At 53.9% G+C, this 19,361-nt stretch overlaps 2 protein-coding genes across 5 annotated transcripts; one reads left to right on the top strand and one right to left on the bottom strand.

The window, feature by feature from the left end:
* The first annotated feature begins 42 nt into the window (after window positions 1–42).
* On the top strand, window positions 43–10,068 carry CA9 (carbonic anhydrase 9). Its single transcript, XM_026506270.4, has 11 exons — window positions 43–4,726; window positions 5,538–5,567; window positions 5,840–6,010; window positions 6,189–6,331; window positions 6,410–6,502; window positions 7,566–7,632; window positions 8,530–8,687; window positions 8,883–9,027; window positions 9,186–9,212; window positions 9,636–9,717; window positions 9,860–10,068. Exons 1-11 carry the CDS (start codon window positions 4,360–4,362, stop codon window positions 9,930–9,932), a joined length of 1,356 nt encoding a protein of 451 aa, XP_026362055.1. The 5' UTR covers window positions 43–4,359; the 3' UTR covers window positions 9,933–10,068.
* A 969-nt stretch (window positions 10,069–11,037) lies between these two features.
* TPM2 (tropomyosin 2) lies at window positions 11,038–18,519 on the bottom strand. 4 transcript variants are annotated; one of them, XM_057313578.1, is made up of 9 exons: window positions 18,186–18,519; window positions 17,631–17,756; window positions 14,629–14,762; window positions 14,414–14,531; window positions 14,249–14,319; window positions 14,034–14,109; window positions 13,470–13,532; window positions 13,238–13,307; window positions 11,038–11,187 (listed from the first exon to the last, which is right to left on the bottom strand). In XM_057313578.1, exons 1-9 carry the CDS (start codon window positions 18,297–18,299, stop codon window positions 11,105–11,107), a joined length of 855 nt encoding a protein of 284 aa, XP_057169561.1. In that variant the 5' UTR covers window positions 18,300–18,519; the 3' UTR covers window positions 11,038–11,104. The 4 variants fall into 4 exon arrangements, with proteins under 4 accessions (XP_057169561.1, XP_026362060.1, XP_026362059.1 ...); XM_026506275.4 differs by lacking the exon at window positions 14,034–14,109 and adding an exon at window positions 13,709–13,784 and having other exon boundaries at window positions 11,038–12,230; window positions 18,186–18,514; XM_026506274.4 differs by lacking the exon at window positions 14,034–14,109 and adding an exon at window positions 13,709–13,784 and having other exon boundaries at window positions 18,186–18,470.
* Window positions 18,520–19,361: the final 842 nt, after the last annotated feature.

Below are 19,361 nucleotides of genomic sequence, written 5' to 3' on the forward strand. Positions count from 1 at the left end.
CGGAGAAGTCGATGCTTCCGGCCGCAGCCCGCCGGAGATTCAAATCCCAACCGCTCCGGGGGCGGGGCCGGGAGAGGAGTGCGCCCCCTGGCGCTGGGAGGCTGCACGCAGGACGGAGCATGCGCGGCGGCCCGCCGAGCCGCATCGAGTCTGTGCCGGTAAGGCCTCGCCCTACCGCCAGGGCGGCGCTGTAAGTGCGCGAAGCCCGCTCAGGCAGCGTCGAGTGGGGCCAGTGGATGACCCTCCTCTGAAGTGGCGCTAAGCTGAGGCAGCAGTCTGGACCTTGAGTCAGGAGATTGGGGAGTGCAGACACCAGCGGGGCCTCAGTGTCCTCTCTGTAAAATTAGGAAGGGGCAAGAATTACGGCTCATATTCTGTCCTGGGCCTGTGCCAGATTCTGGGGCCCAGGCGTCCCCAGTGCTTTCACTACTAGGAAACCTCCCGGTCACAAGGTTTGAAATATTTGGGCCCTTGGACAAAAGTTTATAGGTTTTAAGTTACTAACTCGTTTTCTCCTTTCATACTGGTCCAAAACCTGACAGCCCATTAGCTCCTGGTCAGCAACCGTCGGTAACTAACATGGTAGTCAGAATTGCTGTGATTCTGGCCAAAGGCTAAAGCTTGGAGTTCATTGGTCTGTGCTACCTTGTCAAAGATAAAATGGACCAGATTTTCCTTACTTTGTTAGGTCTTTCGAAAAATTGGCAATGGCCCTGGAGGGTAAATTGGCAGTGCCATTTTGCCAGTATGTATGAGAAGTCTTAAAATGTGCTTACTCTTATGACCTAGCAATTCCATTTTTAGGAATGCATCCTAAAGAAACAGATATGTGGACAAAAATGTATATATCAGAATGGGTGGTACAATGTTGTTTGTAACAATAGAAAACTGGAAGCCACCTCTACCATTGGACAGTGGTAGAGAATTGACTAGGAGAATTGCGGTACAGCTATTTGAAGGAATAATATGAAAGCATTAAAAATGTCAAAAAAAAACCCTATCAATATGGAAAAACACAGAGTATATTGCCCAACCAAAAACGGCAGGCTAACAAAGCTGTTTGTACAATATGCTCCCATTTATGTATAGCATATAGGACTGGAAGGATAAACAATCAAGAGGTAGTTGTGGTTGTTATCTCTGGGTGATGGGATTGAAGTTAATGCACTCCACAAATATTTTCTTAAGCACCTAATCTGTGCCAGGCACTGGATCGCTGAGGTTAAAGGGGTGAATGGGACAAACAGGGTGATTTTTTAAATTCCCTTATGTTTTTCTCCTTTTCCCAAGTTTTCTGCTTGAGCATGCATGCATTACTTTTTATTTTTATTTATTTTTTTGAAACATTTTATTTATTTGACACAGAGAGAGAGCACAAGTAGGGGGAGCAGCAGGCAGAGAAAGAGGGAGAAGCAGGGGAGCTCGATGCAGGGCTTGATCCCAGGACCCTAGGATCATGACCTGAGCCAAAAGCAGATGCTTAACTGACTGAGCCACCCAGGTGCCCCACATGCATTACTTTTTAACTAGGAAAAAAAAAAAAAAAAAAAAAACTACTAAAGACCAAAATGTTAAGAAACCTTCAGACCCTGCATTCCTACCACTACGGACTCCTAGGAATTTGGACCCCAAGACAAGAACCACGGTACTGTTAGGGTTCTGAGGTCCCCTCTAGCTCACTGACACGAAGAATTCTAAGGAGAAATTCTGGACTTAGATCAGGGAAAAACAACTTGAAGGGCTGGATGGCGGAAAGAGAAAGTTTGAGTCAGACTGTACCTTGGACTCGAGTTGCAAGAAAACGGGTGATACCATATAGGTGGAGGACTGGTTACACTGTCTCAAGTGAATGTGGGGCAGTCCACACTACGAGTTCATGGGTGGAAGGGGACAGATAATCCCACCGTAATCAGTATCACTGTGAGTTTCTTCTGCAGCCCTGGGATGAGCAGAAACATGGCCCTAAGTGTCTGAAGACACAGACCCGAACAACCAAAGACTTGGCCATAAGCACCACAGAGAGGTCATGCATCATCAGGCAGGGGGCGCCCCAGTCAGTTGGTCCCGAGTACATTTTGTCCCAACCTGGGAAAGCTCCCGGAATAAGACTGTGGGAGCTCAAACCTGTTTTAGAGTTTGGCAGTCTCCCAGCTGCAAAGGCATGATCCAGGGTCAGAGTCTACACTCCCGACCCAGACCAGAGACACAGTCACACACAGAAACAAAGTGCTTAAGAAAGAGATAGCACCATGGAAAATGGTGTTGGAAAAATTAAAAGGCTGAAACAGAGAGAGACCTGCACATCGACATTGATCTAGACTCTGAAATACTGACTAAAAGCAGCTGAGATGGCAGGGAGACGTGTGGACATACAGAGTGCTACAGAGAAGTGTACCAGGGAATCCTGACAGAGACCCAAAAAGGAAAACGATGGAAATATGAAGAACATTTGGAAAGAGGGAAAATGGAGGAAAGCTGGGATGGGTCTTAGAGAAAGATCTCCACATGCACAGACTCCAGGCTCCAGTTAGCATGGTGCTTCTGTCTTCTGTGCTTCCCTTGACCTCTTCCACCTCAACTAGATTCGCCATTACCACGTTCTGTCTTGTCCAGGTCCATCCAATTCAGGAACCATAGAAGGGATTGAGACAGGAGAGAGAGTAAAACTATTTAACAGGGTAGTGAGTGCACAAGTACTGATTCATGACAGTGGAAGCTGGCTGGGGCATTCAAGTGGGGTCCTTGGGCCTCTGCTTTGCCAGACATTACCTCTTTAGAGAAGAGATCAGTAGAGTCCCCAGGGAGGAGTGAGGTAGCAGGAGAGCCCTGAAGTTAGGGACTAGTTCTCGACAGGATTAGAGATATTTCAATATATTTCTCTAATCCATACAACCATAATGGTACATATCTACTGAATGTTAGCCACGGATAGGAACTTCCTGAGATGGCCTTACTCTCTTTTGGTTTGTCGGAGCCGTAGGGACCTTACTAGAATGTGAGCTACAGAACAGTAGAGGCAGTTCTCTAGTTCAATGCTGCATCCCTAGGGCTTAGAATGGTACCTGGAGGACTGGAGGAGGCTTAATAAATATTTCTCAAATGAATAGGCATACTGGGAACCCCAAGTCCATTCTTGGGTCCTTCCACTCTTCATCTCCTTGCACCTGCTCTCCCCCTCAAATCCATGCTCCACACCAGCCCTCAACACAACCTAATATGAGAATTGTCATATTCTGTCAGATTCTGTCAATCTCCTGCACAAGATATGTGATGCCTTTCCTTTCCACAAAATACTATCCTCCCCATTGTTTTTAGCAACTGAATTGCTACTTCTTCAAAGTCCTGATCAGATTTTGTTTACTTCTGTGTTACTTTCTGAGGCAGAATTAATCTCTCTCCACTGAATATTGTGATAGTGTTTGCCCTCACTCACTAGACAGTGAGCAGCCCCCTAGGACAGGGACTGTGTCTTACTCATTTCTGTACCTTTAGTCCGTAGCCCAGTGCTGGACATAGTAGATGCTAACTAAATATTTGTTAATAAGAGTGAATGGTATTCCCAGCAGTGAGAACTAGATGAACAAAGATGGTCGAAGGTCTGGGGAAAAAATGAATAGTTTAATTTGGCTGGAGTATGAGGGAGAATAGTAGGAGATAAAACGAATGGAAAGGTTTCTTGGGTAAGATTTTGAAGGGCGTAGAAGTCAACTAGAGGAAGAAGATGGGCAGCCAATGAAGGTTTTTGAGCAGAGGTGTAATATGATGAAAAATAAATTTAGCTTAAAGCCATCACAGTCCCTCTCCTATATATACTCAGTTTTCCATTTATACTGAGATTCGCCTCCCACCCACCTGTCTGTCTACCCACTCCCAGGCTTCCCCAGCAGCTTATCCTACCCCTTTATCTGCTCCCTGGCTAGGCCAGGGATATATACATGGGCTGCTTCCCCCCTCAGCCAGAGGCTGTGGGGGCCCCAACTCCCTGTCTTTCCCCTTCTCTGCCTGGACCTGGGAAGCAGGCCAGTGTTAGCTGAGGCTGGCTGGTGAGCAGCTGGGCGGTGCCAGAGAGAGCCTGTCTAGTGCCAGGTGGTGCCTTGGGTTCCAGGCCGAGCCTATGACCCCGATAACCTCCTGCCTGTGCACATACCTGCCCCTCACACCACCCCCATCCAGGCTTTGTTATCGGGGAAGGGGCACAGGGCCAGGCAGACCCACGGGACTTTGGCTCCATCTCTACAAAAGGGCCCTCTGTGAGTCAGCCTGCTCCCCTCCAGGCTTGCTCCTCCCCCACCCAGCTCCTGTTTCCGATGCACGTACAGCCCGTACACACCGTGTCTGGGACACCCCACAGCTAGCCGCATGGCTCCCCTGTGCCCCAGTCCCTGGCTCCCTCTGTCGATCCCAGCCCCTTCTCCGGGCCCTGCCCTGCAACTGCTGCTAGTACTGCTGCTCCTGGTGCCTGCCCGTCCCCAGAGCCTGTCCCGGATGCAGGGGACGCCCGGGTTGGGAGGAGATTCATCTGGGGAAGATGATCAACTGGACGAGGAAAACCTACCCAGTGAAGAGGACCCACCCGGACAGGAGGACCCACCCGGACAGGAGGACCCACCTGGAACGAAGACTGAACCAGGAAAAGAGGACTCTCTGAAGTTGGAGGATCTACCTACTGTTGAGGCACCCAGGGACACCCAGGGCTCCCAGAATAATGCCCACAGGCACAACAAAGGTAAGTGGTCATCAGCCCTCCAAATTTAGACTCCAGGAGGTTTGTCCTCCCCACATTAAAGCCCAGCCCAGGCAGGGATTATTCAGAGAAGGAAAGGAGCCTGTCCTGGGACAGTAGCCTTTCCCATCCCCACGGGATCTCATGCCACTAGGCCCTTCCCCCTTTCAGGGGGAGACAAAAAAGCACAGATGGAGAGAGGTGAGCAGGAAGAGATGAGAAAGAAAAGCGGGGGCGGGGGGGGGAGTTGGGGAGGAGAAAGAGATGAGGAATGTGAAAAGAGAGAAGGCATAGGTGGAGAGAAATAAGAATATGAGGGAAGAGAAGAGGAAAGATGGCAGGGGGGTGGATAGCAGAGGAAGAGCCAGAGGGCTTGTAGAGATCACCTCATCTTCACTCTACAGGTGAAGAAACTGAGACCTAGGAAGAAGGAATAGCAAGTAGGAGAACCTGGTATTTTGACTCAGAAACCAGGATCCTTGGGAAGGTTGTTGGAGACAGGGAGAAAAGGAAGGTCTCTTGATTTGGGCCTGGGGACTGAGGTTCTCACCCACTCTACAGACTAAGACAGCGGTTGCAGACTGGTATGTCTGGGGCCGGCAGGATCTTTCATCTGCCAAGCTATGGTGTTATGTTTGGTTGCAATCTGTTGTGCTCTATACCTGGCCACGTTAGGTATTTCCGTTCCCTGCTATGCCCCTGTAAGGCATCAGAGTTGGAGAACCCCTACTAGTTGAGGAGGACCCGCCTCTTTCTGGCCGCTGGGGAGGGACTGGGCTTAAAGATCGACTTTTCATCCTTCTCATTGATGCAGGGGATGACCACGGTCATTGGCGCTATGGAGGTGAGACACCCACCCCCTGCACACCCAACCTGGGCACCCTGCTCTGCTGATCTGACCCCTCAGCCATCCCGAACTCTGGTCCTGGGCGTCCCACCCACTGTATCCATGTCTGCCAGTCCCCAACACAGCCCGCTTTCTGTCTCTCCGTCCACATCCCTGATTTCTATTTCCCGCCCCATGCCTTCTCACTCCACCCCTCACTTTTTCTACCCGCTTTCCTAACTGTTCCTGATCTTGTCACCAGACTTCCTGTCCACACTCTCTCACTCCAGGCGACCTGCCCTGGCCCCAGGTGTCCCCAGCCTGCGCAGGCCGCTTCCAATCGCCGGTAGATATCCGCCCAGAGCGCGCCGTATTTTGCCCCGCCCTGCAACCCCTGGAACTCCTGGGCTTTGAGCTCCCGCCACTCCCAGAACTGCGCCTGCGCAACAATGGCCATACGGGTGAGGCGGGGCGGGGGGGTGGGGAATGCCTGGCTGCAGAGCCTCGGGGAGCGGGCGGAGGCTATCTGGGGATGGGCCCCGGCCTAGAGAAGAGGGCCGGCAGGGTCAGTGCCTGGGAGTTAGGCTGGCCCTCCCAGGTAGGTTGGCCCTGCCCGTTCACCTGCCTCTTCCCTCGCAGTGCAGCTGACTCTGCCTCCGGGGCTGGAGATGGCCCTGGGCCCCGGGCGGGAGTACCGCGCCCTGCAGTTGCATCTGCACTGGGGGGCGGCGGGTCGCCTGGGCTCAGAGCACACAGTTGACGGCCACCGTTTCCCAGCCGAGGTGAGCGCGCAGCGAGAGAGGCGAAGGGGGGCGCTGGGCCGGGGGTCTTGCCCACTTCTACCCTTTGTTTCTCTCCAGATCCATGTGGTTCACCTCAGCACTGCATTTGCCAAAGTTGAGGAGGCCTTGGGGCGCCCAGGGGGGCTGGCCGTGCTGGCCGCCTTTCTGCAGGTACCAGCCCTGGGAGCCCTTATTCCCTGCTTCCCCACGCCCCGGGGCTCAGTGTAGCTTGTCCCCAGAGACCCCCATCCTAGCACACTCACCCTGGCACCTGGCAGTCCTCATTCACTTATTAATTCATTCAACACCCCCTGTAGGTCAGGCATTGAGCCACACAAAGAATTCTGAAACCGTGGCTCCGCCCACAGCACGTGGGCGGGGCGGGGGGGGGCTGACATGAAAGACATACAAAAGACACAGACATAGCAAAACAGGTGGTCAGAGAAAACTTCACAGAGGAGGTCAAAATCGAAGCCTTCAGTAGTGGGAAAGATATTCCATGCAGAGCCAACAATGTATGTGGACTAAAAATATGACCCACTCAGGGAATGGCAGGTGCAACGGAGGGGTCACCGGGAAGAGTAATTTCTTGAATACTCCTATAACCTTGAATTTCCATTTTGTGAAATGCAGTAAAGTCTAGAGAAATATTTAGTGACCTCTTTGGACCTGTAACGATCAGGGCTACATACACAGTGATTCGAAGAGGCTAGTAAAATGGAGGGATGGTGAGATACCTTCTAGGCTCAGTCACTGCCTAACTGACTCCTTAACGCCAGCCTCACAGCACAAAGTTCAGGGAGGTGCCTCTGAGACAGCATGTCCTTGCTCCGAAAGTCAAACACATGAATTATTAAGGCGAATGTAGAGGAAACGGGAATACAAAGGTGGTACGGTTCTCTGTGGGGAGCCCATGAGTGCGTATGTGGACATAGGATCAGTGAGACTGGAAAAGATAGTAGGACCCAGGTCACTGAGGGCCTCCTATCCTAGTAAAGTGGCCCACCCTCCTCCTCCTCCAATTTACCGTTGAAAACTAGCCCACCGAGCAGGTTAGGTTTGTTTGCAAAATAAAAGTAGATCGATGGAGTAGTAACACAGAAGATTTTGTGTTCTCCCAGCATTCTCAGAGCTGAGAAATGGGGGAAGAGTATGGGAAGCCCACCTCACCTTCAGGCCTCCAGCCATGGCCTTAGACACCTGTAAAAACCTGTCTTGTACTGTCATTTCCCAGGAGGGCCCGGAAGAAAACAGTGCCTATGAGCAGTTGCTGTCGCATTTGGAAGAAATCACTGAGGAAGGTCAGTTTGTTGGTTTGGCCACTACCCTCAATACCCTAGTTGAAAACTGTCCTTGGGGAGCCTCAGGTGTGAGGATGGAGATGGGCTCCCTCCCACAGGCAGAGAACCAACGTGTGAGCTGACTGACTATGATCTTGACAATAATTTTAAAGCTGAGCAGAGGACCACAGGCTTTATGGCTAAAAACCAAAACAGACACCCCCCCCAGCCCCCCCCAAAAACCCCAAACCCTACAAAACCCCAAATCAAACAAAAACCAAAAGAAGACACAAAACAAGACCAATAAAATATATAGATAGATGACAGATAGATAGATAGATAGATAGATGATAGTGTTTGGAACTTCAGAGGTTGAGTCCCGGGAGCTAAAATTTTTCTGAAAACTGTCTATTTCTCCGTCATAAGCATCAAACATTTTAAATTTGTACTTTTGTTGGAAATCTTTCTCTTCTCAGCCACTCTGAGTCATTTTAAACCTCACTACTGGACCTTACATTTTACTCAACTAGAGGGAACTGTGCTTTTTGAGTTTTTGCATCTGTTTTTTATGGTTTCAAATGTTTATATTTATTTACAAGTTATTCAGCTCATTTTCCCTTTTGATTCATTTCGGGTTTAAATCTGTAGTCCAGCACGGTATCACAGTACGAGAAGTAAGGGTGAAGACTCAGAGGGAGGACCTTGGGAGCAGTTCCGTCACTCTGTGAGGACCCACAGCCCTTTACCTTCTTCTGAGTTAGTCTTGTGCTGAGTTAGGGGAAGGGACACGCTTAGTGAAGAAGTGGTCTCAGGAAGTTGCTCCAGCTTGGCATTTGGGAGGTGAACCTGTATCCCTATACCCCAGAGCTTTGGAGGGAGTCGATCCAGGTGGGATTCCAGCACAGGTCCTCTCCACAGACTCAGAGACTTGGGTCCCAGGACTGGATGTATCTGCACTGCTGCCCTCTGACCTCAGCCGCTACTTCCGCTATGAGGGGTCTCTAACCACACCCCCCTGTGCCCAGGGGGTCATCTGGACTGTGTTCAACCAGACAGTGAGGCTGAGTGCTAAGCAGGTGGGGCTGGGGCATGGTGGTGACGTAGGGGATGTGGGGGAAAGGGGTGTAAAAGTGGATAAAGAGATGAAGCGGCCATATGGGGGAAGAGGGGGACGTAGTGGGTGAAGCCCTGAGGTGCTGGCTGTGAGTAGGCCTGTGACCCTTTCATTTTCTTGTCCTGAGCCCACTCCCACTGTCTCCTGACCTCCCTAGCTCCACACCCTCTTTGGCTCCCTGTGGGGACCTGATGACTCGCGGCTACAGCTGAACTTCCGAGGGACACAGCCTTTGAATGGGCGAATGATCGAGGCCTCCTTCCCCGCTGAAGTGGAGAGCAGTCCCAGGACTGTTGAGCCAGGTGCAGCTTTGTGATGGCCCAGATTGCCGAGTCCACACCCCCCCCCCCCCCCCCCCCGCCATCGCCAGGTCCTTTACCCTGGCATGTGTCTTCATTGTGCCTGTGTCTGTTACTGGTAGTCACAGCCCCTGGTTCTAATGTGTCCTTTTTCTCTTCAGTCCACCTGCATTCCTGCCTTGCTGCTGGTGAGTCTGCCCCTTCTCTGGCTCCTGACCCCTTGGCATTGTTCAACCTCAGGGTCTAGGACCACCTCTACCCCCTCTCCTTTTCTGCAGAACAGACGTTCAACCCCAATAAGATAGAGTGTCAGATCGAGGGGGAGGGGGTTCCCCTGTTGTCCCCAGGGCAAAAGTTGGTTAGAATGGAGCTCCAGAAATCTCCTAACATCCTCCTTCTCAAACAACCTTTTACTTTGCTTTTAGGTAGAAAAAGAGGTGCTTATCTTACTCCTTCTTGTGTATCCACCCCCATCCCTTTGCTAGCCTCTTCTGGATTCTGACAGAGGGCAGCTGGAGAGCCAGGGGGCAGGGTGTGGGATATACTGAAGCGGGCTGAGGGAATCCTACGGACTCCTCTTCACTCTGAGGCAGCCTCTCCTCTCCCTCCAGGTGACATCCTGGCGCTGGTTTTTGGCCTCCTCTTTGCTGTCACCAGCGTCGCCTTCCTTGTGCAAATGAGAAGGCAGCAAAGGTAATACCTGCTCGCCTCCCGCCACCCCCTCCCTCAGACGCAGCCCCACCTCCCTGGATGGAGTCCAGAACAGTTTCATGCAGTGCGTGCCAATGGGCTCATCTGGAGGGGGAGTTTTCTCATGTGCTTTTGTGTTGTGTAGACTCCGAAGTGGAAGTGGGACCAAAGGGAATGTTAGCTACCACCCAGCAGAGGTCACAGAGACTGTTGCCTAGAGGCCTCGGAACTTGGAGAATGTGCAGAGAAGCCAGCCCGAAGAATCGGGGGAGCTGGAGACTGTCCTGTCCTACCCTTTATACCACTTCCTTTTTAAGGTCCAAGTATTTTTTTAAATAAATGTTTCTGATAAAACATATGGAAGACAGCTTTGTTCCCCAAATCAGGAGGATGGTGTATTTATTTCCTATTGCTGTCTTGAACAAATCACCACAGACTTAATGGTAATGCAGATCTATCCTCTTTGAGTTCTGGAGGTCAAAAGTCCAAAATGAATTTTCTGGGCTTAAGTCAAGGTGTCAGTAAGGACGGTTCCTTCTGGACACTTTGAGGGGAGGGGGTTTCCTTTTTCAGGTTCTAGAAGCCAAGCATTCCTTGGCTTGTGGCCCCTTCCTCATAGCACTCCAGCCTCTTGCTTCCGTTGTTGTATCTCTTAAAACTGCCTTTGACCTTGCCTCCCTCTTATAAGAACCTTTGTGATTACATTGAGCCTACCTGGATCACTTAGGATAATCTCCCCATTGCAAAATCCCTAGCTTAATTGCGAAGTTCCTTTTCCCACGTAAGGTAACATTTCACAGGACTAGGGTGTGGACATCTTTGGTGGGGGGCATCACTGCCTGGCACAGATGTTATCAGGAAGGGGGCAGAAGTGACTGAGATAGAATGGCTGTGGGCGCACACACAGCAGTGTATGTGTCTGGGGGGAGGGCAGGCTTAGCCTCTAGGCTTAAAATCGTAGTGAAGCTTTGGGCTTTCGCCCTGCTCACGTAAAATCTGTGGAGCTTTGCAGTTTTGCCTTCAGACTGGCCGCCTGCTAGAGTGGCACAGTGCCGCTGACAGCAGCTCCTTTGCCCTGCGGGTGGTAAGGGCCCGGATGTTCCCCCGGCCCAGCGGGGCCTCTCTGCTTCACGCAGCCTGTTCACAACCCTCTGCAGTGAACCCAGTGCCCCAACCCTTGGCTCCCTTCGAAAAGGAAGTCCTACTGTGCAGATTGGTCACTCAGGGGCCCTCCCAACTCCCCTGGGGCATCCTCTCAGCCTTTCTACTTTGGAAAGCTACCACCACCATTGCCAACACCAAAGAAAGATTTAAAGGGCCCTGTGAGGCGGTAACATCCATTTTATTGCGTTGGGGTGGCGGCGGCGGCCCGGCTGAGCCAGAGCCGGCCTCACAGGTTGTTGAGTTCCAGCAGGGTCTGGTCGAGAGTCTGGTGGATCTCCACGTTCTCCTCCTTGGCACTGGCCAAGGTCTCTGTGAGGGGAAGCAGCACGTGAGGAGGGGCGGGGAGACACGAGGGGTGATGGGGGATGGAGGCACAGGAAGACATAATCATGAAGGAATCGGAGGATCCCGTGCCAGGGGCAGATGGACGGACTGACCAAGACAGACACGGAGGCCTCACTCAAGACTTCGGGGCCACGGGGGTGGGATGGGAAGGCCTAAGTCATAAACTACTTTACCTCCTCCTTTAGAGGGCTTAAGAGAGTTGGAAACAGAAGGAGAGACAAAGACTGAGCCAGAAAAGGGAGGGCCAGACAGACAGACAGACTGGAGACAGAAAACAGACCTGCAGTGAAAGCCCCATGTTGTTGGCATCCAGTGTTTTCCCAAATGTCACCCCAGACCTTTCACCCCTTGCCCTTCCTCAGCACCTCCCCACCCGTCTCCCTTCCAGTCTCCTTTATCCTGGAACCGCAGCGTAGTGCTCTGAGGTCAGTGACTGGGCTGGGTCGGCACAAGAGCACATCTCTCAGAGGCAGCGGAGGGCTCGCGGTGACTGATGGCGTGATACGTGCCCACATGCAGCAGTGAGACAGTGACAGAATGACAGTGCCATGTGGAGGGGGTGCACGGGCCACAGTGTTCTGTGGGTGAGCTCAGTGCGGGGGAGTGGGTCACAAGATTGGGTGTGTCCGTAAGAGCCAGGATCTCTGTGGGGGTGATGGACGTGCTCTCGGGAGGGCAGGAAAACAGCATGGAGACCAAGTTGAGTTTATTAAGCAGCAGAAAGAGGTAGAGGCTGGAGGGTGGAGTGGGTGGATAGAAGGATGAAGCAAGTGCCAAGGTGGGCAGCAGGTGTGGGGGGGCTCTCCAAGGCTGCGCCCGGCCTGGCTCTGCGATGCTGACCATTTTGCTCCTCCTGCCTGCCCCCTCCCCGAAGAGAATGGACAGAGGAGAGAAGGGGCTGAGGGCGCCACACTGGCGTGGGGCTCAGAGGGAGGTGATGTCGTTGAGTGCGTTGTCCAGTTCCTCGCTGATGGCCTTGTACTTCATCTTCTGTGCATAGACTTCGTCTGGGGGGTCCAGGGGAGGGGCCAGGTGGGAGAGTGCGGAGAGGGAACGGAGGGAAAGAGGAAAGGAGGGAGAGAGGGTAATGGAAAGAGAGAACAAGAATCAGAGAGAGGTGGACAAAGATGGAGTGACAGAAATAGGCCAGAGAACAGGCTGGACAGCCATGAGGGCTCCCTCCTACCCTCTCTGTACTCGTCTCTTTTTCCTTTGGAGCCCAAGTTAGTTCTTCCTCTTGGACCTCCTACCTCCCCCAGGGACACAGGGCACAGTGCTTTGAATGAACAGGAGTGCTTGCTTCAAGGGGAGGGTGCTGGGGCCAGAAAGGACTAAGGTCCTAAAGTTGGAGATAAAATTGAAGCTTGCCTGAGAAGGCTGGAAGCACGAGAAGTGGGGATTAGGAAAGTGAACGGGTTATTGTAGAATAAAAAGAAAATACAGGTTAGGTACGACATTCTTGCTACTAATGAGAAATAGCCACAGATTAGCAAATACCTGGATGTTCGTTTTCATCAAATCTAGCTTAAAATTGTATTTTCCATTAATGTCATGAAAACAGATATTAGACCCAATCTCTCTATATTTAATAAAAAGATCTTTGTGATATACGCACTATTGTGTTGCACTTGGAGACGAATTGTCTAGGTCAGTGCTACTCAAAGTGTGGTCTGAGGACAAGCAGCGTTGCCCCTACCAGGGAGCTTGTTAGACATACAGATTCTCCAGCCCTGAGTCAGCAATCACTTTGGAGTAGGACCCAGGAATCTGTGATCTAAAAATTCTCGGTGGTGTTCTCATGCACACTCAAGTGTGAGAAGCGCTGGAGTGGGCACACTGCACCAGGCGCAACTACTTGAATGGTGGGCACAGACCCGGGAGCTGGTGGAATCCTAGATGGTCCGACAGTAATTTATCTGGGACAGATGTGACGGGAAAATAGGGACAGACCAACAGTCACGGGGAGCGGGGACCCACTTAAAAAGGTCTGGGGGTTAGGGGAGTATCCCTTTACCTTCCAGGTCATCAATGGTCTTCTCCAACTTTGCCACAGACCTCTCGGCAAATTCTGCTCGGGTCTCAGCCTGGGAGTAAAGGTAAGATGGGGGAATGACAAAAATTAGGCCTTCCCAGATACTCTCACTTAAGTCAACCTCCTCTTCCATCCCTAATCCCAAAGTCCCTGCCACAGGCAATCTCTGTCGGGGATGGGGGGCTCAGGGGAGAGTGGGGACAGGGACTCTCACCTCTTTTAGCTTCTCCTCCAGCAGTTTGATCTCCTCTTCATATTTATCTTCTTTGGTGGAATACTTTTAGGGACATACACATGCCATCAGGAGATCGCCTCCACCAATCCTTCACTCCACTGAGCCCACAGGCTACTCCTGGTCTTGTCTCCAGGGAACACCCAGCCCCTCCCTGCCTGGGCCCATTGCCTCCCTCCCCTGCAGGACCCCATCCTCACTGCCCCTCTACCCCCCTCTACCTTGTCCGCTTGGGCTTCCAGGGATTTCAAGTTGTTGGTAACAATTTTCAGCTCCTCCTCTAGGTCCCCACATTTACTGCAGGGGGTGTGTAGCAGGGGTTGGGGTGGGGTGTGAGGGCACAGTGTGGGAGACAGTGGAGATGGCACAGTGAGGAAGGGGTGGAGGAGAGAAGAGAAGAGCAAAGTTGTGAGAGTGACAGCAGGCAGAGTTTGGAAGCCCCAGGCCCTTCCCGACCCCCAGCAGGTGAGAAAACAGCCTGAGACTGGGGGGAAGGTGAGCTGAGAGAAGGCACCATTGCCCAGAAAGGTCCAGAGAGGTCACTACCTCCTCCTCTGAGGCCATCAGGGACTTGAGGGCCTGGTCCATGGTTCGGAGTTCCTCCTCCAGCTGCCTGGCTCGGCTGGGGGCAGCAGTTAGGGGTCAGAGAACAGGACCTGTCCCTATGGCCCCAAGCCTGGGAAACAGCCTCCCTCGGTCCAGAGTGCCCCAGAGCCATTGGAACAGGCCGAGTTTCACTTGCCGCCCCAGGGTCCCCTTACCTCTCAGCCACCTCTGCTCTCTCTTCTGAGCGCTCCAGCTCTCCTTCCAGGATCACCAGCTTCCTGGCCACCTGGGGGGAAAGGGACAGAACAAGCAGAGCCCTGGTGAGTGGCTGGGGGCATCTGGGGTTTAGGAGGGAGCAGGAAGCGGGGCAGGGCTGTCACCTCCTCATATTTGCGGTCTGAATCCTCGGCGATGTGCTTGGCCTCCTTCAGCTGCATCTCCTGCAGCTCCATCTTCTCCTCATCCTTCATGGCTCGGTTTTCGATGACCTTCATCCCTCTGGGGGGCAGGGAGCGCGGTGGAAGTGGGGTCAGGCCCAGCAGAGACAGGCTCCCAGCCCCTCCCCGGCCCGCCCCCTGGCAGGCCCCCTGCCCACCTCTCACTCTCGTCTGCTGCCTTCTCAGCCTCCTCCAGCTTTTGTAGGGCTGTAGCCAGGCGCTCCTGCGCCCGGTCCAGCTCCTCCTCTACCAGCTGAATGCGGCGGTTCAGGGAGGCCACATCTGCCTCGGCCTGTGGGTCAAAGGCCAGAGGTCAGAGGGGGGTGGTCTGCCTTGGGTGAGGATCAGAGAGATTCCAGAGGATGGTAAGATTCTTGTCAGAAAGAATCTGTTTTCTGGCTTCCAGACTTTTCCTCCTTCAATCAACCATCTTCTATCCACACTCTGTACTCCAGCCCCAAACATGCATTCCTTAACAAGCTCCACTCCTCTGCCTCAGGGACTCTTCTAGCACCGTGCAGTTTCCGATGGTTATCTGCAGGTCTTTCTGTACCCACCGCAAGCGCTCCACGCTCAGACCAGGTCCGAGGAGCCCTGACTCCTCCACAGCAAAGCTTGGCCCAGGTAAGGGGGTGGGGAAACCCAGGCCAACCTGACCGCACCACCGCTAAAAATAGCCAATCACAGAGCCAAGCTCGGTGATGTCACTGGCTGCCAGTCAGACTCCCAGCCAGGGGCTCAGGAGGCTAGCCAGGCCCATGGGAGACATCCGTGGCTGTAGCAAGGGGCTTCTGGCCTCGGCCAGGAGGGCCACTGGAGGCGGCGAGGTGGTGGCAGGGCAGTGTGAGTGACACATATTCAGCCCCTGATCTGCGGTAGAGGCAAAATCATGGAGGTTTTGGGGACAGTCCGTGGAAAATGATGATACCTTACCAAAAAGAGAGGGCACGGCAAGAAGGGCCTCCAATAAAGGAAAATCAGAGCAGTGCAGTTTGGTGTTAAGAGCATTGGCTCTGAGTCAGACCGTGGTCTGTGAGCTCCAGCTCACCCACTCAACACTTGTGTGACCGTGGGCAACTTATCTAGTCTCTCTAGGCCTCCGATTCCTCCTAAAATTTTAAATCTGAGTTGACACAAGCAGTTCCTCTGGAGGCTGTTCTAAGGCAATGCAGTGCTTCTAATAATCAACAGGGCCACGGGGGAGGCCTGTAAAACCAAACAGGCTCTCTAGCTCTGTGCCAGGTCCACTGAAACGAGATCTCCAGGGCGGGAGCTTGGAAATCTTTTAATTTTTTTTTTTTTTTTAGCTTCCAAGGGATTCTGCTGATAAGCCCAGTTTGGGAAACAGTAAACTAAAATGCAGAAAGCATTTGAGCCCATTGCTTGCAGCGTCTGCACTCCATAAATGTTAGGTTACCCCTGTCTCTCCCTCAGAGACAAAGACCTCGAGATTTGAGACTGGAAAGGAGAAGGGCCAGCGTAGGGGAAGAAGTGAAAGAGGGAAGGGATGGGTGGCAGCCCTGGGGGCAGAGGGGGTAGATAGCGGGTCCTGAGGAGTACCACACAGCGCGGGAAACAGCACCATATATAGAAAGTCGAAGATTGTCCTCCAGGTGCTTGAGGCCACCTAGAGTGACAAAGGCCATCATGGGCAGAGGGCCAGATGACTCAGTGTGGAAGGATTCTGGGGACAGCACTTGGGGTTAGGAAGAATGACCCTGTGGAACCTTCGAGGTCTGTTCTAGAGAAAGATGAGACTTTATAAAAGGAAAACTCTCTTTGTGATAGTGGGGTGACAAATGACTCTGAAGAGTCTGGGAAGTCCTGGGGTCCTCATCACAGGACTGATATTTGCCATTTTCTGCTTCTCAAGCTCTTCCCAGTTACGGATGCTGCTCTCCAACCACAGGACAGGTACTACTGTCCCCACTGGATAAATGTGAAGAGAGAAGGGAGAAACCGAGGCACGGTATAAGTGAACTGCTGTGTTCAAGGTCATACAGTAAGTCCAGGCAGTGTTTGCTATTGACTCCTGGCACTGCTGCCCTGCGTCCCCAGCTCTGTCCCTGTCCACCCCTCCTCCCCTCCAGCCCCCACCCAGCTCCTTGGGTTTCCAGTCTTGCCTCCAGCTGCACTGGGCCTTAGTTATTTATAGAGCGTCAGATGCCCAGGGCTGTCTTTGCTAGCAGCTGCAGGTCAGTTCCCTCCCAAGTGCCCGGGCTGGTGGAGAACCAAACCCAAGCCTGGAGGTCAGAGAAACCAACCTTGGGGGGGGAGGTGTTGGGGAACATGGATAATGGTCAAAATAAACAGTAATGTCATCTTGGAGCTCGATGTTCAGACCCACTTTTGCCAATCCTCCCATACCTCCAATCATAGGCTCATTTTAATTCTGGATGGAAGGCAAGTGGGGAAACTGAGGCAGAGAATGATACAAGTATCGCATCCAAAGTCATATGGCTATTCTCCAACCTCAAGGTGGGGGCTGGGAATGGCAGAAGACAGAGAAGTCTGGTTAGGGGATGTGGGGTGGGCAGAAATCTCAGAGTGAACAGGACCTGCTGAGGTGGCTGCCTTGGCATTTGTGGCCCTGTCCCTCCACCCTGTGGCCTGGCATGGTCTCAAGGCTGACACCTTAATGAGGGTAAATGAGGGGCCATTAGAACCTGAGCTGGGCCCCGGTGCACAGCAGGGCTGCTGGAGCCAGAGGTCAAGGCCAGGGAATTTCTAATGGCCCCCCAGGGGTGTAACTCAAGTCAGGCCCCATCTCTGGATTCCTCTCCCTCCTCCTGCCCAATAGTACCTACACCCACACCCCACGAATGGAGCTGCAGCCTCTTCTCCACTTCCCGCTAGAGGATTAGCTGAGGTAGATGGTAAATTCTTGACCCCCACCCACGATGACTCACTGCTTGATCACTGTACATTCTAAGAGCTTGGAACCAAATAGAGTTACAAGGCTGCGTCTTCTGGAGGAAGTGGTGGGTGGTTTTGATTTACCCACTGGCTTAGGTTAATTGTGCAACCTTGCCCTAGCCTGGGTTTCTGAGAGGAAACCATTTCTGTCCTGGTGCTGGGGATGTCTAGGTCCCCTTCTCCCTTCATCTCCATGTCTGGGACCCCTCCCAGTGCACTCTCCCACCCCCAGGTCCACACTCACGTCGGTGGCCTTCTTCTCAGCCTGCTCCAGTTTCTCCTGGGCGTCCTTCACTGACTCGGAATACTTTTCCACCTCATCCTCTGTCCCCTTCAGCTTCTTCTGGAGGGCCTGCTGCTCCTCCTCCAGCTGGGAGAGAGAGGCCTTGGTTAGTCAGGCCCGGGGCTCAGGAAGGAGGCAGGGTTGAGTGTGAGGGGGGTACTCAAAGGTATTCAGAGGCTGTCCGGGAGGAAGCAGGGTAGCAGAGGAAGGACAGTGCAGCCAGGGGTGTGGAAAGGGACCTGGTGGGGGTAGAGAGAAAGCTTCCAGCCCCAAGAGGCAGGGCCCATCATTGCTCTGCAGGGGCAGGTGTGGAAATTGGGGGACTGCAGCTCCCCAGGCTATGATGGGTGAGATTAAGTGTGGCTTTGACTAGGTCCCTGACGGTAAGGTGAAGGTCCAGCCCCCACACTGGACGGGAGAGCCTGGGACTGCAGGCCGCAGGCTAGGGGGCACAGGGCGGGGCCTACCCCTCCGTCGCTGGGGAGGAGGGCGCCGCACGGGGTCCGGGGCCCCCACCTGTTTGCAGCGGTCCTCAGCCTGCTTCTTGTCGGCCTCGGCCTGCTCCGCACGGTCGATGGCATTCTCCTTGTCCAGCTTTAGCATCTGCATCTTCTTCTTGATCGCGTCCATGGCTGCGGTGGGGGGCGGGCCGGCCGGCGGGCAGTGCGGGCAGGACCAACGGGGCTGGCTGAGCTGACCGGGCGCACGGGTGGCGGGCGAGGAGGGCCAAGCCGGACTGGGATGTCCCAGCCGCGCGGGCGCCTAAAAGGCTGGGAGGGGCCGGGCGGAGCCGGGGGCCGGGACCCTCCCCCACCGCGGCCCAAACCTTGTAGGGGCAGAAGCACAGCCCGGTGTAGGGGGGGGCACGGCCGCCCCCTGTGCCCACCCCCTCGAGGCTCCTCCCCTCCCCCACCCCCCCAGCCGTCGGAAGGTAAAGTAGCTGGTACAGTCCGCTGGAAAAACTCTAGCCTTGCGGAGGGAAGGGGTGGGGAGGGGACCCTCGGGCTTGGGGCTTTGCGCTTCCTCTGAGTGACAGCCCGGCCCAGTGGCAGCTGCGGCTGGGGCCCCTGGGGCTATTTCGGGGCGTGAGCTCACGGCAGCTGCGCGGGCGCAGGGAGCCGCGTGCCCCCCTCAGCTGCAGCAGCCGCTGCCCTTAATTTAGAAGTTTCCTGTAAATCCCCTTGGATTAAATGTCTCTTGGGAGGCGGGGCTCCTCCGTGGTTCGAGTACCTCAGTTTACCCTGAGTCCCAGACTCTGGGTCTGCGTTACCGACGTGGTAGTGACAGCGGTGAGTCTCACCAGGGACTTGGGAAACTGAGGCAGGAGGGGAGCCTAGAGCCCCGGCCCAGTGAGGAGCGAGGCCCGGCCTGCTGCCCCCGAGGGCGGGCCTGACCTCTCCTTCCCTGGCTTCCCCTTCCAGCCCCTGCCCCTGGAGCCAGGGCCCCTCCTCTACGGCGGCGGGGCGGCTAGGTACCCAGCTCCGCGCCCCGCCTGCCCTGCCCCCCACGTGCCCCGCATATTTTCCCCGTAGCTCGGCCCGACCGTACCCGGCGGGCTCCCAGCCCCCCACCCCCGGGACGCGTCCCTCCCGCCCCCTTCCCCTCCCCTCCCCCCGCCCGGCTTTCCCCTCGCCGCGGAGGCCCCGCGCGCCCTGCCTCCCCTCCCCTTCTCCCTGTGGACTCTCCCGGCTC

Source organism: Ursus arctos, unplaced genomic scaffold (genome assembly GCF_023065955.2).
Source record: "Ursus arctos isolate Adak ecotype North America unplaced genomic scaffold, UrsArc2.0 scaffold_18, whole genome shotgun sequence".
NCBI classification, from domain to species: domain Eukaryota; kingdom Metazoa; phylum Chordata; class Mammalia; order Carnivora; family Ursidae; genus Ursus; species Ursus arctos.